Source organism: Capra hircus, chromosome 15 (genome assembly GCF_001704415.2).
Source record: "Capra hircus breed San Clemente chromosome 15, ASM170441v1, whole genome shotgun sequence".
NCBI classification, from domain to species: Eukaryota; Metazoa; Chordata; class Mammalia; order Artiodactyla; family Bovidae; genus Capra; species Capra hircus.
The window spans coordinates 75,007,971-75,024,303 of NC_030822.1; the positions used below are offsets into that span (position 1 = coordinate 75,007,971).

At 36.0% G+C, this 16,333-nt stretch overlaps 1 protein-coding gene across 1 annotated transcript in view; it reads right to left on the minus strand.

Annotated features, from left to right (window-relative positions):
* The window catches only part of TRPC6 (transient receptor potential cation channel subfamily C member 6), a 159,630-nt gene that overhangs the window by 37,192 nt on the left and 106,105 nt on the right, over positions 1-16,333 (minus strand). Inside the window, exons 3-4 of the mRNA XM_018059881.1 lie at positions 10,539-10,724; positions 3,979-4,143 (exon numbers count right to left, since the gene is read on the minus strand). Of these exons, the coding sequence (XP_017915370.1) occupies positions 3,979-4,143; positions 10,539-10,724 (351 nt within the window). The remainder of the gene's footprint in view (positions 1-3,978; positions 4,144-10,538; positions 10,725-16,333) is intronic.

Below are 16,333 nucleotides of genomic sequence, written 5' to 3' on the forward strand. Positions count from 1 at the left end.
TGATGTAAACAAATTTCTAAAAAAAAACTGTAAAGAATAATTGACCAAAGTGAAAAACTGATGAAGTTTCAAAAGGGAAGGGATATTTGTATCCCTATGGCTGATTCATGTTGAGGTTTGACAGAAAACAGCAAAAATCTGTAAAGCAATTATCTTTCAATAAAAAATAAATTAATTAAATTAAAAAAAATCACACCAGAAAAAAAAAAAGCTTGTTGGGCAAGGTCTGTATTTCACTGGTATGATTTTCTGGCTACAATATTCATTCCCTTTTTGGGAACTATAGATCAGATATTATGCTACGAGTTGATGCCCTGACTTTCAGCCCTTAAAGCTGAACAAATACAAGTTAGAAAGATGGTTTTACAAAACAGATTGGCCTTAGATATTCTAGCAGCCACATAAGGAGGAACTTGTGCTATTATTAATACCCAGTGTTGTACACATATACCAGATATGAGTACTAATGTTACTCACTTTACTAAACACGTGAACAAAATGAATCAGGCTATGGATACTCCTGAAGGTGCAGTCACCTCACTTTAGGAAACGTTAACCAGCTCCACATGGTGGAAAACTATCTTAATCATAATAATTCTAATTGTTCTGTTTTTGCTGTTTTCTTTACATCTGTACTTTGGCCACCTCATGCAAAGAGTTGACTCATTGGAAAAGACTCTGATGCTGAGTGGGATTGGGGGCAGGAGAAGAAGGGCACAACAGAGGATGAGATGACTGGATGGCATCACTGACTCGATGGACGTGAGTCTGAGTGAACTCCGGGAGTTGGTGATGGACAGGGAGGCCTGGTGTGCTGCGATTCATGGGGTCGCAAAGAGTTGGACACGACTGAGCGACTGAACTGAACTTACATCTGTAACTGTGAAACTGGATTTGTTTCTCGCCGTCTGAAAGCTTTTAGGTTACAAAAGGCTGTTCAAGTTCCTACGAGTGCCACAGCCTCCTCCAACTATTACTTGGGGCCCCTGGATCAGAGACCCTCCATATGAGGTTTAGTAGAATATGTTGCCTCAATGATTTAGGGACCATGCCCCTCAACAGCAGGAAGTAGTTATGTAAAGAAAACAATGCCCCTTTCCCTTGGCAATATAATTCTCCTAAAAGAAAAGGGGGCAATGAGAGAGTGAATTCCTAGGCAGATTGATAAAAAGTCCAGGGTCCCCAAGGAGAGAGGGGTCTGGGGTTTTTGAGGAAGACATAGGAGTCTGAAATTCTCAAGGAGGAGGAAAGGACAAGCTTTTTTTTTTTCTTTCTCTACATTCCTTAGTCTTAGTCACATAAAACACTGTTGTTGTTGCTGTTGTTTTTAAGCCCAGAACTGATGATTACATAAAAAAAATTCAGTTTAAACTCTGTACTAGGGATTATATAACAACAATGTAGCACGCTTGAGGACAGTTTTTGCTTCCTGAAAACCTTCTGACTAATCCTGGTGTCTTAGAACATATATATTATGGGAGTGGGTTTGGTAGGGTCTTTCTATTGTTAAGTTCTAATCCTGTCATCCTAAAATGTAAATTGTGGGAGTGGGTCTAGTAAGATCTTTACAACCTTGAGACATTCTATTGATTTATTGTAATAACTAATGTAAAAAGTATATAACCCCCTTGCTAACACTAGTGAGGGGGGTATTCTCCATCCCCCTTCTGATATCTGTGTCAGAAGCTTTTTCTGTCCCTTTGCACTTTTATAAAACTCTGCTACACAAAAGAAAAAAAAAAAAACAACCACCGATGTACCTGAAAAATGACTGAAAGGAAGAACTTTAAATTTTACATCATATTCTTTTTAAGTATGTATTTGTGATCAAATAGCTGTTAAATACCAACAGTAAATAAAAAGGTTGAAGCTAGTTCTAGCTGAAGCCAAAATGATTTGAAATCGCAGCATGACCTATTTTTACTATAATGAGCATAAAACATATTTGGATTATGGTGGAAAACAGAGCACAAGTAAGGACAAAAAAGAATTTCTTAAAGAGCAGACTTGAGGAATGAAAACCAAGCTCTAAACAGAAACAGGGACTCTGTCAAGGTGCATAGGCCTGCAATTTGATCTTGTATAATTTTCATGGATGTTTTTGAATTTTTAAGTATTTAAAACAGTATTTTGAATTAAAGTATCAATATAGCCTGAGTAATTTTCTCTTATTAAAAAAAAACAATTCTCTAAGCTGTAATATTTATATCTGTATCAATAAAGGGAAAATATAAAATATATTTTATAATCATCCTTCAAACCCTAAATAAGAGTCAGTAGATTAGATTTTAGATATGAGAAAAAAATACATTGATAGTATCCTTTTAATTTGATTATCTGCCTTGATGATCTAAATGAGGATGAAAAACAGATGCCAGAAAGAAACATAGTTAGGGAAGAAGAAATAGTGAAGGAAATCAGGTTGATTAGGATTTAATCAAAAATTAAGAAATGTGAAACTCTAAGGACTGCCAAAAATAGTCTGTCAAACACCAAACCCTCTGAAAGGCATTATGTTTTTGAGATCATTATGGAGAGGGGCAATAATTCACTTTAGAAAATATATTACAGCTTAACTGATCACAGATTAATAACAAGCATAATTCAGTATAAATCTCTGAAGAACCCAGAAATGTGTGTAGAAGCAGAATAGAGAGCACATACATAGATGTGGCCTATGTTCTAGTAAGGAGGATTAATTAGTTTTTTCAAAATGAAATCTGTCATTCCTATGAAAAAAGGAAAAAAAAGGAAAAGCTTAACTTCCTAGAAAAAAAATCCATGCAATAAATTCTAATTCTAGTAAATATCACTATTTTCATTTTATTTTCCTCCTTTATTTATGAATCAATTTTTGGCCTTTATGGGGCAAACATTTATGATGATAGATTTTACCCTCAGGAGAAAATGCCCAGTTTCTAGCAGTTCCTATCTTCATCACTGGAAGTAATGATGAAGCTCCCACTATGTGAAAAAGGCTTTGCACCAGCTTCTTACTATAAGCCACTTAGAAACATTCCTATAAGGTTAAAGCATCAAATATGTGACTAAATAATAATTTTTTTAAATGTTGGCAATAAATAAAAAAAACAATGGCAAGATGTTTGGACCCATGTGAAAATAAGCCATATCCAGGTTTAAGAACAGCAAGTGATTCAACTGGCATATCTACATAGCACATAAATAGATGGTCCAATAGACATTTTAGCTACATAGCTTCAGAATTATTTAAGTTTGACTCTCAGAGTTGAAACTTAAAAGATTCCAGAAATGTGGCTTCCAAAATATGAAGAATAAGATTGTTGGCAATGCAAGGCAAATTTCCATGCCTGTTAAAGAATGACAGGTCAATATTTTCCAAACTTGTTCTGAAAGGCTAGGTTCATTTGAACAAACCAATTTCATCAAAGTCTGGGCAGAGGGAGTCTGTTAAAAATAAAAACAAACAAACAATAAAAGCTATTTTTGCTGTCAGGTTACAATGTGTGCTGTCCTATACTAAATCCTCTTCATTGAAACAAGCATTAGAGGAGTATTTACACAATTGTCCTTTATTTATATTAAGATTTATTAGTTAAAATAAATGATAAACAAAAATTTTCATTTCAAATTTTGCCAGCGGGGGGAAAAACAAAAGGAAACGTTCTTTTAGGATGTTATTCGAAATTCTGCTCAATGCATGCTTCATTAAAAATGTAGAAATATATGCATAGAAATGACTAGAGAGAAGACAAATAGGAATAATCTAACTGATGTTTTCTTTCACATATTACTAACAGTGATATTACAGGTGAATTTTTTCTTTCCATTGTTTTTTTAAAATTTCTTATAGCAAATGTTATTTTTATAATGTGAACCCAACTCTGACTTCCTGACATTTTTGTTTGAGAAATAGAATTTTCCCTGCTTAACTGAATCTGATACATAAACCAGACAGACTTTGAGGGGCTGACAGAGGTCCCGGCTTCACAGACGTACCTTGCTGCACGGAGCGAACCAGTAAACGAGAGCCAGGAAGGGCAGTCCCACCGCAACGGCGAGGACCACGAGGAACTTGACCGCCATGGTCTGCTGCCGCAGCCCAGAAAGGTTCTCATACCATATGGACAGGAGCTGCTGTTGACAGTTTGGATGGGCTACAAACTAGCAGGGGGTAACAAAACATTTAACAGCTTGATTAAAGAAGGTTTCAGCATAAGCTTTTTTCTTGTATTCTAATATTAGGTTCTATCCTTTCTCATAAAAATTATTGTCAGAATTAAAGAACAAATGTAAAATATGTAGGGGACAGGTATCAAGCAATGTGGCAGGAGGTTCTAATACAGTCTATGTAAACTCAAGGATTCAAATTTACCAGACTTTTCTTTAGGACTAATGGACTTCCAAAGCATAGACAAATTTTGAAAATTCAGTGTTATAAAAAGCTTCATCCATATTTTATAAAAGGACTTTTATGATTATGCACTTTTTCCATCTAGAGGGAATGATATAAAGATCTTGCTAATTTGTATGTCTAAATACTTTTTTTAAAAAAAGTACACCACCTTTTCTGCACTGACCTAAAGTGCTAAATGCATTTTATACTAGATTCCCATTGCATATGCTCTTTTTATGGACTGCCTATTCTATTCCATTGATATATTCCTGTGCCATAAGCTCTTTCAAATAAGAATATTATATAATTAAATTTCAGAATTTTTACTTTTCAGAATATTTTTATTCTCATATATTTAATTTTTATAGATGAATGCTACATATGACAGAGAGCATTATTTAATATACAAAAAGCAAAAATCCAAAATAACAATTGCTAAAGAATATTAAAAGGTTAGACAAAAGACAGATTATATAAACGAACTTAAAATGTTTCCTAAGTATGGTTAACAGTCAAAGACAACTAAATCAAGATACAGTGTTTGTCTTTGTATAATGGTAAGGCTTAATGATACATGAGTGGAAGAAATAAGGCCATCTATACACTGTTGACATGTGTACCTTTTTTGAGGGAAATTTATCAAATGTTTTGAAATAACAGAAACTTAAAGAAAATAATGGACACCCTTAAACAGTAAATGGATTAAATGAACATAATGATATAAATCAGCACAATGATATGTAGGCTTTGAAAAGGTTGAGTGGATGTTTACATACTAATATGTGAAGATGTCCAAGATGAATCTATGGAGAAAAATAGAATACTGACTATTCTCCATTAAGAAATAGGAAGATAGAAAGGGGTTATGTCTATACTGTTTGAAAGCCAATCATAAGTCTGTATTACTTTTATTATAAAATCCACTTTTATAAACTGTTTTTTTTAATAAAAAGGGAGAAAAATCAAATCAACACAATTAGAAATGAAAATGGAGAGATCACAATAGACAACACAGAAATACAAAAGATCATAAGAGACTACTATCAGCAACTATATGCCAATAAAAGGGACAACTTGGAAGACATGGACAAATTCTTAGAAAAATACAACTTTCCAAAACTGAACCAGGAAGAAATAGAAAATCTTAACAGACCCATCACAAGCATGCAAATTGAAACTGTAATCAGAAATCTTCCAGCAGACAAAAGCCCAGGAACATACAGCTTCACAGCTCAATTCTACCAAAAATTTAGAGAAGAGCTAACACCTATCCTACTCAAACTCTTCCAGAAAATTGCAGAGGAAGGTAAACTTCCAAACTCATTCTATGGGGCCATCATCACTCTAATACCAAAACCTGACAAAGATGCCACAAAAAAAGAAAACTACAGGCCAATATCACTGATGAACATAGATGCAAAAATCCTTAACAAAATTCTAGCAAACAGAATCCAAAATATATTAAAAATATCAAACATCATGATCAAGTGGGCTTTATCCCAGGGATGCAAGGATTCTTCAATATTTGCAAATCAATCAATGTAATATACCACATTAACAAAATGAAAAATAAAAACCATATGATTATCTCAATAGATGCAGAGAAAGCCTTTGACAAAATTCAACATCCATTTATGATAAAAACCCTCCAGAAAGCAGGCATAGAAGGAACAAACCTCAACATAATAAAACCTATATATGACAAACCCACAGCAAACATTACCCTCAGTGGTGAAAAATTGAAAGCATTTCCCCTAAAGTCAGGAACAAGACAAGGGTTCCCACTCTCACCACTACTATTCAACATAGTTTTGGAAGTTTTGGACACAGGAATCAGAGCAGAAAAAGAAATAAAAGGAATCCATATTGAAAAGAAGTAAAACTCTCACTGTTTGCAGATGATATGATCGTCTACATAGAAAACCCTAAAGATTCCACCAGAAAATTACTAGAGCTAATCAATGAATATAGTAAAGCTGCAGAATATAAAATCAACACACAGAAATCCCTTACATTCCTATACACTATAAATGAGAAAATAGAGAAATTAAGGAAACAATTCCATTCACCATTGCAACGAAAAGAATAAAATACTTAGGAATATATCTACCTAAAGAAACAAAGCACTTATATATAGAAAACTATAAAACACTGGTGAAAGAAATCAAAGAGGACACAAATAGATAGAGAAATATACCGTGTTCCTGGATTGGAAGAATCAATATAGTGAAAATGAGTATACTACCCAAAGCAATCTATAGATTCAATGCAATCCCTATCAAGCTACCAACCGTATTTTTCAGAGAATTAGAACAAATAATTTCACAATTTTTATGGAAAAACAAAAACCTCGAATAGCCAAAGTAATCTTGAGAAAGAAAAATGGAACTGGAAGAATTAACCTCCCTGACTTCAGGCTCTACTACAAAGCCACAGTCATCAAGACAGTATGGTACAGGCACAAAGACAGAAAAATAGATCAACAGAACAAAATAGAAAGCCCAGAGATAAATCTATGCACCTATGGACACCTTATCTTTGACAAAGGAGGCAAGAATATACAATGGAGTAAAGACAATCTCTTTAACAAGTGGTGCTGGGAAAACTAGTCAACCACTTGTAAAAGAATGAAACTAGAACACTAACACCATACACAAAAATAAACTCAATATGGATTAAAGATCTACATGTAAGACCAGAAACTATGAAACTTCTAGAGAAAAACATAGGCAAAACACACTCCAACATAAATTACAGCAGGATCCTCTATGACCCACCTCCCAGAATACTGTAAATAAAAGCAAAAGTAAACAAATGGGACCTAATAAAAATTAAAAGCTTCTGCACAACAAAGGAAACTAAGCAGGGTGAAAAGACAGCCTTCAGAATGGGAGAAAATAATAGCAAATGAAGCAGCTGACAATTAATCTCAAAAATATACAAGCAACTCCTGCAGCTCAATTCCAGAAAAATAAACTACCCAATCAAAAAGTGGGCCAAAGAACTAAACAGACATTTCTCCAAAGAAGACATACTGATGACTAACAACCACATGAAAAGATGCTCAACATCACTCATCAGAGAAATGCAAATCACTACCACAATGAGGTACCATTTCATGCCAGTCAGAATGGCTGCTATCCAAAAGTCTACAAGCAATAAATGCTGGAGAGAGTGTGGAGAAAAGGGAACCCTCTTACACTGTTGGTGGGAATGCAAACTAGTACAGCCACTATGGAGAACAGTGTGGAGATTCCTTACAAAACTGGAAATAGAACTGCCTTATGACCCAGCAATCCCACTGCTGGGCATACACACCGAGGAAACCAGAATTGAAAGAGACACGTGTACCCCAATGTTCATCGCAGCATTGTTTATAATAGCCAGGACATGGAAGCAACCTGGATGTCCATCAGCAGATGAATGGATAAGAAAGCTGTGGTACATATACACAATGGAATATTACTCAGCTATTAAAAAGAATACATTTGAATCAGCTCTAATGAGGTGGATGAAACTATAGCCTATTATACAGAGTGAAATAAGCCAGAAAGAAAAATACCAATACAGTATCTGTTCAGTTCAGTTGCTCAGTTGTGTCCGACTCTTTGTGACCCCATGAATCGCAGCATGCCAGGCTTCCCTGTCCATCATCAACTTCTGGAGTTCACTCAAACTCATGTCCATCAAGTCAGTAATGCCATCCAGCCATCTCATCCTCTGTCATCCCCTTCTCCTCTTGTCCCCAATCCCTCCCAGCATCAGAGTCTTTTCCAATGAGTCAACTCTTTGCATGAGGTGGCCAAAGTACTGGAGTTTCAGCTTTAGCATCATTCCTTCCAAAGAACACCCAGGGCTGATCTCTTTCAGAATGGACTGGTTGGATCTCCTTGCAGTCCAAGGGACTCTCAAGAGTCTTCTCCAACACCACAGTTCAAAAGCATCAATTCTTCAGTGCTCAGCTTTCTTCACACTCCAACTCTCACATCCATACATGACCACTGGAAATACCATAGCCTTGACTAGATGGACCTTTGTGGACAAAGTAATGACTCTGCTTTTGAATATGCTATCTAGGTTGGTCATAACTTTTCTTCCAAGGAGTAAGCATCTTTTAATTTCATAGCTGCAGTCACCATCTACAGTGATTTTGGAGCCCAAAAAAATAAAGTCTGACACTGCTTCCACTGTTTCCCCATCTATTTCCCATGAAGTGATGGGACCAGATGCCATGATCTTCATTATCTGAATGTTGAGCTTTAACCCAACTTTTTCACTCTCCACTTTCACTTTCATCAAGAAGAGGCTCTTTAGTTTCTCTTCACTATGAAAAGGCAAAATGATAGGATACTGAAAGAGGAAATCCCCAGGTCAGTAGGTGCCCAATATTCTACTGGAGATCAGTGGAGAAAAATAATTCCAGAAGAATGAAGGGATGGAGCCACAGCAAAAACAATACCCAGTTGTGGATGTGACTGGTGATAGAAGCAAGGTCCGATGCTGTAAAGAGCAATATTGCATAGGAACCTGGAATGTCAGGTCCATGAATCAAGGCAAGTTGGAAGTGGTCAAACAGGAGATGGCAAGAGTCAACGTCGACATTCTAGGAATCAGCGAACTAAAATGGACTGAAATGGGTGAATTTAACTCAGATGACCATTATATCTACTACTGTGGGCAGGAATCCCTTAGAAGAAATGGAGTAGCCATGATGGTCAACAAAAGATTCCGAAATGCAGTACTTGGATGCAGTCTCAAAAATGATAGAATGATCTCTGTTCTTTTCCAAGGCAAACCATTCAATATCACAGTAATCCAAGTCTATGCCCCAACCAGTAATGCTGAAGAAGCTGAAGTTGAATGGTTCTATGAAGACCTACAAGATCTTTTAGAACTAACACTCAAAAAAGATGTCCTTTTCATTATAGGGGACTGGAATGCAAAAGTAGGAAGTCAAGAAACACCTGGAGTAACAGGCAAATTTGGCCTTGGAATATGGAATGAAGCAGGGCAGACTAATAGAGTTTTGCAAAGAAAATGCACTGGTCATAGCAAACACCCTCTTCCAACAACACAAGAGAAGACTCTACACGTGGATATCACCAGATTGTTAACACTGAAATCAGACTGATTATATTCTTTGCAGCCAAAGATGGAGAAGCTCTATACAGTCAACAAAAACACGACTGGGAGCTGACTGTAGCTCAGATCATGAACTCCTTATTACCAAATCAGTATACTAATGCATATATATGAAATTTAGAAAGATGGTAATGATGACCCTATATGCAAGACCGCAAAAGAGACACAGATGTATAGAAGTCTTTTGGACTCTGTGGGAGAGGGCGAGGGTGGGATGGTTTTGGAGAATAGCATTGAAACGTGTATTATCACATGTGAAACGGATCACCAGTCCAGGTTCAATGCATGATACAGGGTGCTTGGGGCTGGTACACTGGGATGACCCAGAGGGATGGGATGGAGAAGACATGTACACCCATGGTGGATTCATGTTAATATATGACAAAACCAATACAATATTGTAAAGTAATTAGCCTCCAAATAAATAAATTTTTAAAAAAAAGAGTGTGAAATTTTAAGAATTAATGAGTTTACATACAACTTAAGATATGTGCTGTTTATGGAATACATGTTATATCTCAATAAACAATTTTTTTAAAGAAAAAAATTAAACATATCTTATATAGCTTAAGAAACCAGTCAAAAATAGGAGGCCCTTCCTGAAGACAGAGACTAAAAATATTCCACAAATAAAGACACAGGAGATTCAAATGCACTAAAGAAGAAACCGAAGGCATTGGTCCGGAAGTGGACTAAATTAATAAGTGGAGATGGGTCTTAAATAACGATGTTCCCATCCTACAACAAATGCCTTGTATTTTGAACACACAAAGCCATTTTTGCATCATTCATTAAGTAAAAGAAAATGTCAATCATTGCAGAAACAAATCTAGATTTTTAAAGACCAGCATTTAGTGTAGGTGAAATATCTCACTGCCAGGCACATAGAATTTACTAGAGATCCTACCTAGAACAATTAGTTAGAAAAACCCGGCTTAACCTAATTATGCCAATCCTTCATCTTGATTTAGCACCAATAAAAACTGAAATAACATAAAAAGGGCTTTGTGCCTGATCTTACTTTTTTTACGTCATATTTAATGGCAAGTTTTAAACGGCTGAGGTTAGGACGACTGTGATCTCCACCACTGTGGCGTATTTCAACATCCCCATTCAGAATGGCTTCTACTTCTTCAGTATTTCTGCACAGATCAAGGAGTCCAACAACAAAATCTTTGCACTGCATCGACAGTTTTTTGTAGTCATTCTAGGAAAGATAAAGCAAAGCAAAAAAAAAAAAAGTAGAAGTATCACATTTTACTATGTTACACTGTAGAATTTATCAGTGATTTGACTGTAGAGAATAAAAAAGCTCTATTTTTATGTTTATTATTCTTTTTAACATGCTTCAGTTGCTATTCTGTTGAGTGAGCTCTGAAATATATTAGCACCATAAAGACTGTCCTTATATTCAAAAGGAAATTTGTCTAAAACACAATGAAAGTTGCCAAAAATTACTGTACTGTACTATACCAAACTCACCTGCTGATTCAGGAGAAATAAAAAAGTTAGCAGCTCTTCCCAGATCATACTTTCTTGCACACATCATATCTCCTATGTTCATAACTTCATCAGCTAGGCACATAATACATACATTTGCTAGGTCTTTGGAAGACTTTATATACTGTGTTGATAAACTTGAGAAACACAACATTTGGAAAGATTTCAAGCAAACCAAACATATACCACTTATCTATTTACTAAATTGTTATTGAGGAACTTTACTTATCAAACTTATGGGATCAAAAGACAAGATCTAACATAAAGTCTGCAAACTGAGATTCTTTGGATAAAAGGAAGTTTAATGAAAATGCTTTCATTATAAATTACTGCTGAGGACCTAATAGCATGTTGAGAAGATTTGGAGACTACAGATCATGTTTAAACATCAAATAGTCATTTTGAATTCACATACACCATTTATATATATCTTCATTCAGGTCTTTCTAAAATTTCCTTCCTCTGTATTCTCTTACATGGAAATAAGGCCATTCATAACCCAATGTTAATAAAGAAAATCTATTAGCTAGAATTTGTTTCATTGTAAGTGGATCATAGAATCTCAGTTAGTCTTCACAGTCACCTTAATCACTTAGGTTACATCCAAAACTGCAGCCACTAGACACCAAAATGAGGCTTTAAATTTAACCCTGTTTGGCTGCACTTTGCCTGTAAGAGTTTTGTCACTTTGTCTCTTTGTAGAATGCTTTTCTGTTTTAATCTATGAAGAGCTGCAAGGTAAGCCAGGTAAATATGATTTCCATTTTGCACATCAAAAAACTAAGGTCACAGCCTCCCCGGCAGAGTTTACTCTTAAATCAGTTTTGCAGATTCAGAATTAGTTGTCCCCTCCATTTTGAAGTCACCAGTGTTATAGGATAAAAAGACTCCTTGCAGGGATCAAGAGAAGAAGATATTGGAGAAATATGAGAGGCTTTAGATATGAGTCAGTAAGGTAACATTGTGGGGAGTCTATATGGAAAACAGTTTCATCCTGAGTGTATGCAAAGGACCTACTTGGGCTCCCCCCTGTTAGTTTCACTTTGCTAACTGTAGGTTCAAACAGATCCTATAAAAGGAAGTTCATAAACTATGTCTCAACTGAGAATGACTCAAACTATTTTCAATAGGTATCTGGTCAGACAGTATAAACAAGGTCATGAGGAAACAGCTCTTTCCCTTTTGTGAAATAGTCAGTTAAGGTCATGGGGAAGACCTTTGAGGTGTGGAAGTACATATGTTGTCCATGCCCACTATTCCAAGTTATAGTGGTTAGGAGCTTGGGCTTTTAAGTTTACATGCGTGCGACATGCATGCTAAGTTGCTTCAGTCATGTCCGACTCTTTGTGACACTATGGACTGTAGCCCACCAAGCTCCTCTGTACATGGGATTCTCCAGGCAGGAATACTGAAGTGGGTTGCCATGCCCTCCACCATGGGATCTTCCTGACCCAGGGATCAAACCCACGTCTCTTATATCTCCTATATTGGCAAGCAGGTTCTTTAACCACTAGCACCACCTGGGAAGCCCAAAGTTAGATATACTTGTGATCAAATCCCAGCTCTTCCAATTTTTAGCCATGTGCTCTAACGTAACTTAAAATCAATCTATGAGGTAGGTGCCATTATTATTCTCATTTAACAGATTAAAAAAATAACAAGGCTTAGTGAGATTAGTTGTCCTAAAGAAATCACACATTTCTTTATATATATATAAAGAATATATGTGAAGAAAAGAATATATATAAAGAAACTTTCTTTATATATAAGGAAGTACATATCAAGCACTTGATAAAACATAATTATTGTATTATATCATCAAAGGCAAGACCTGAAAACAAGCTGTTTCTTGACATTAGTAAGAACCCATGGAGTGATGACAAAATTTAATATACCTGGCCTCTCTTGTCTGCAGCACTCAATTCTAGATGTATCCTTAGTCCTTATGGAGACAAAAATGTAAGACTCAAAACCACTACTCTCTAGAATTCCAATAAGGCTCATGTGAAATGAGATATTTCAAAGGAAGGTATGACCCTTCAAATATGGGGTAATACTTTTAGTAGAAACCACATGAATTGATACAGTACAGGTGTTCTTTGCTGTTAAATATCTTAAAAATTATTTCCAACTCATTGCTAATTTACAAGATATATTCCAAGCAAAAACAAAACAAAAACCATTTTTTTAAAAAAGAATAAGACTGCTTTTAGAAATGTATGCTTTTTTTCACCTTGGGAATCAGTTACAAATGTTTTCATATTTATGTTCTCTCACACTGAAATGTAAACTCACTTAAAGTGAGATATTGGCAGTAGTTCATGAGCCAGACTTAACACTGTGATTTCAGTTTTTTGAAAGAAAAAATGAAGCTGGCTGTTGATTTGATTCTGCCTTTGCCTTGTACATTCACACCATACATTAATAAATTAAAAGTGGGTGCTTGCCTATTAACCTTTGACTTTTAAGTAGATGACTGATAGTGGGTTAATAGAACATGAAGATTATAAAACATAAAAAGACCTTGATACAATTATCCTTTCAAAGGGTAATTTTAGTTGGATTTTTATATAGTAGAAGATACGGTGTGTAATTTTAATGCATAATTCCATATAAAGAAAAGGCTGCTTTATAGAAATTAAAAGGATGAGGAAAATGCATGTCTAATTCTCATGAATCAACACTAATTAAGTGAGTTTTGGATAAGGACAGACCTGGATTTCAAGTTAAGTACAGTCACCTACTAGGTGCATGAGTTGGGAAAATTACTTAAGCTCTTACAGCCTCAAAATTCTTATTTGTAAAGTGGGGATAATATAAGATTCTTCCTAGGGTTGCTGTGAAGGTTATACAAGATAACAAATGCTAACTTCTTAGCTCAAAGATGGGTTGAATCAATGGTAATTATTATTGTTGTTGTTTTCATCATTTCATAAATACCCAAGTCATCTCAGTACCTTGACACAAAATTGCACTAAAAAATATAAAACCATGATGAAATTCCTAGTGATAAAAGATATTTTCACATACTAAGGCATGGTTAAGTCATTCTGGCTTATACATGAATTAACTTAAATTTAAGCTAACTAAAAATAGCCTGTTTGTGGCCTGTCAAAACATACATTGTACATCTGCTCTAATTATTAAGAAAAGGGCACATTGACCAGAAGTAAGGAATGTCCATGTTAAAAATAAAAATTAAATGCCTCCCTTCCTGGGAAGCCAATACTGGTCCTCCTTTTTGATAAGATTCCTTTCCCAGGTGCCAAGGCCAGACTGACTGTGTACATCCTGACCTGTGTTTTGAAACCTTGAAGGAATGTATCCCTGACTTGCTTAATGTTCTTTATTCTGACAAGATATAAAACTGTGCTAAAAACCATGCTCTTCCAGATCAGTTCCTCAGAATTATGAGAGGCTGTCTTCCGGGCTTCAGTTTGGCTCAAATAAAACTCTTTTCTAAGCCTATTATAGATTTTTTATTGATTATTTTCATCAACATTGAGTATCACTTGAATGTACTAAAAATAAAACAATTTTTCATTCATTCGTTATTTCAACAAATATTCTACAAATATTCAGCAACCAGTGCTCTGATAGATACCACATTCTATCTCAGACGGAATTTTTAAAATGAGATTGTGTTCTTGTAGAATAAAGAAAGCATAGACTCTCATTATCCAGCTTGTGACTGAATTAACCAGCCATGCTCTTGGAACCACAAGCAACTCTAAGGCTTTCCTGCTCTTCAGAATAATTGTCACTAAATGGCACAATGATCCCTGAGCCCTGTCACAGCTGGTGTACAGAAAAGTAACAAGCACTTATATAGCACCTAGTCCTCACGGCTGTGAGGGACATAGAAGGTAATCTGATACTGCTCTAAAGAAAAGGTAACAGGAGGTGAGATACAATTTCAGACAAGAATTGAAGACAGGCATTTTCCTAGATATGTCAGATGCTCCTCATTTTTATGCTGATTGTTGCCACAGCAGCAGCTCCTTGTTTAACTTAATACAGTGTTTGATTTCAGTTTTTATTCTTCCTTCAGTATAGAAATTCTCAGGTTCAGCTGAAGCCATGAAGCTTAAAGAGCAGCCATGAAGGTAAACAGACACTTCAGGGGCTGAGGGCTCTCAAGTTACAAACCGCTGCACTTAACTTCCCTTCCTAACTATTGACTGGATCTAAAATTTTGCCAGAATAGATTTTTCTCTACCCGTCTATTTAAACTGATTGGAAAGTCAAAGACAAGAACAGACTCATACACTTTACAGCATTTGTTCATGTATCTGACTCTCTTGAGCAGACTGTAGATCATAAGAAACTGTGGAAAATTTGGAAAGAGATGGGAATACCAGACCCCCTTACCTGTCTCCTGAGAAACCTGTATGAAGGTCAAGAAACCACAGTTAGAACTGGACATGGAACAGTGGACCAGTTCAAAATTGAGAAAAGAATATGTCAAGGTTGTATATTGTCACCCTGCTTATATAACTTATATGCAGAGTACATCATGTGAAATGCCAGGCTGGATGAAGCACAAGCTGGAATTAAGATTGTTGGGAGAAACATCAATAACTTCAGATATGCAGATGACAGTAACCTAATGGCAGAAAGTGAAGAGGAACTAAAGAGCCTCCTGATGAAGGTGACAGAGGAGAGTGAAAAAGCTGGCTTAAAACTCAATATTCAAAAAACAAAGATCATGGCATCCAGTACCATCACTTCTTGGCAAACAGATGAGGAAAAAATGGAAACAGTGACAGACTTAATTTTCTTGGGCTCCAAAATCACTGCAGACAGTGACTGAAGCCATGAAATTAAAAGATGCTTGCTCCTTGGAAGAAAAGTTATGATGAACCTAGTGAAAGTTGCTCAGTCATGACTGACTTTTTGAGACCCCATGGACTATACAGTTCATGGAATTATTCAGGCCAGAATACTTGAGTGGGTAGTCTTTCCCTTCTCCAAGGGATCTTCCCAACCCAGGGATTGAACCCAGGTCTCCCACTTGCAGCCAGATTCTTTACCATATGGAGAACTTAAAAGCTGTTGTATCATAAAGTTAGATTGTAAGTTCAGTTCAGTTCAGTTGCTCAATCGTGTCCGACTCTTTGCGACCCCATGAATTGCAGCACGCCAGGCTTCCCTGTCCATCACCAACTCCCGGAGTTCACTCAAACTCACATCCATTGAGTCGGTGATGCCACCCAGCATCTCATCCTTGGTCGTCCCCTTTTCCTTCTGTCCTCAATCCCTCCCAGCATCAGAGTCTTTTCCAATGAGTCAACTCTTTGCATGAGGTGGCCAAAG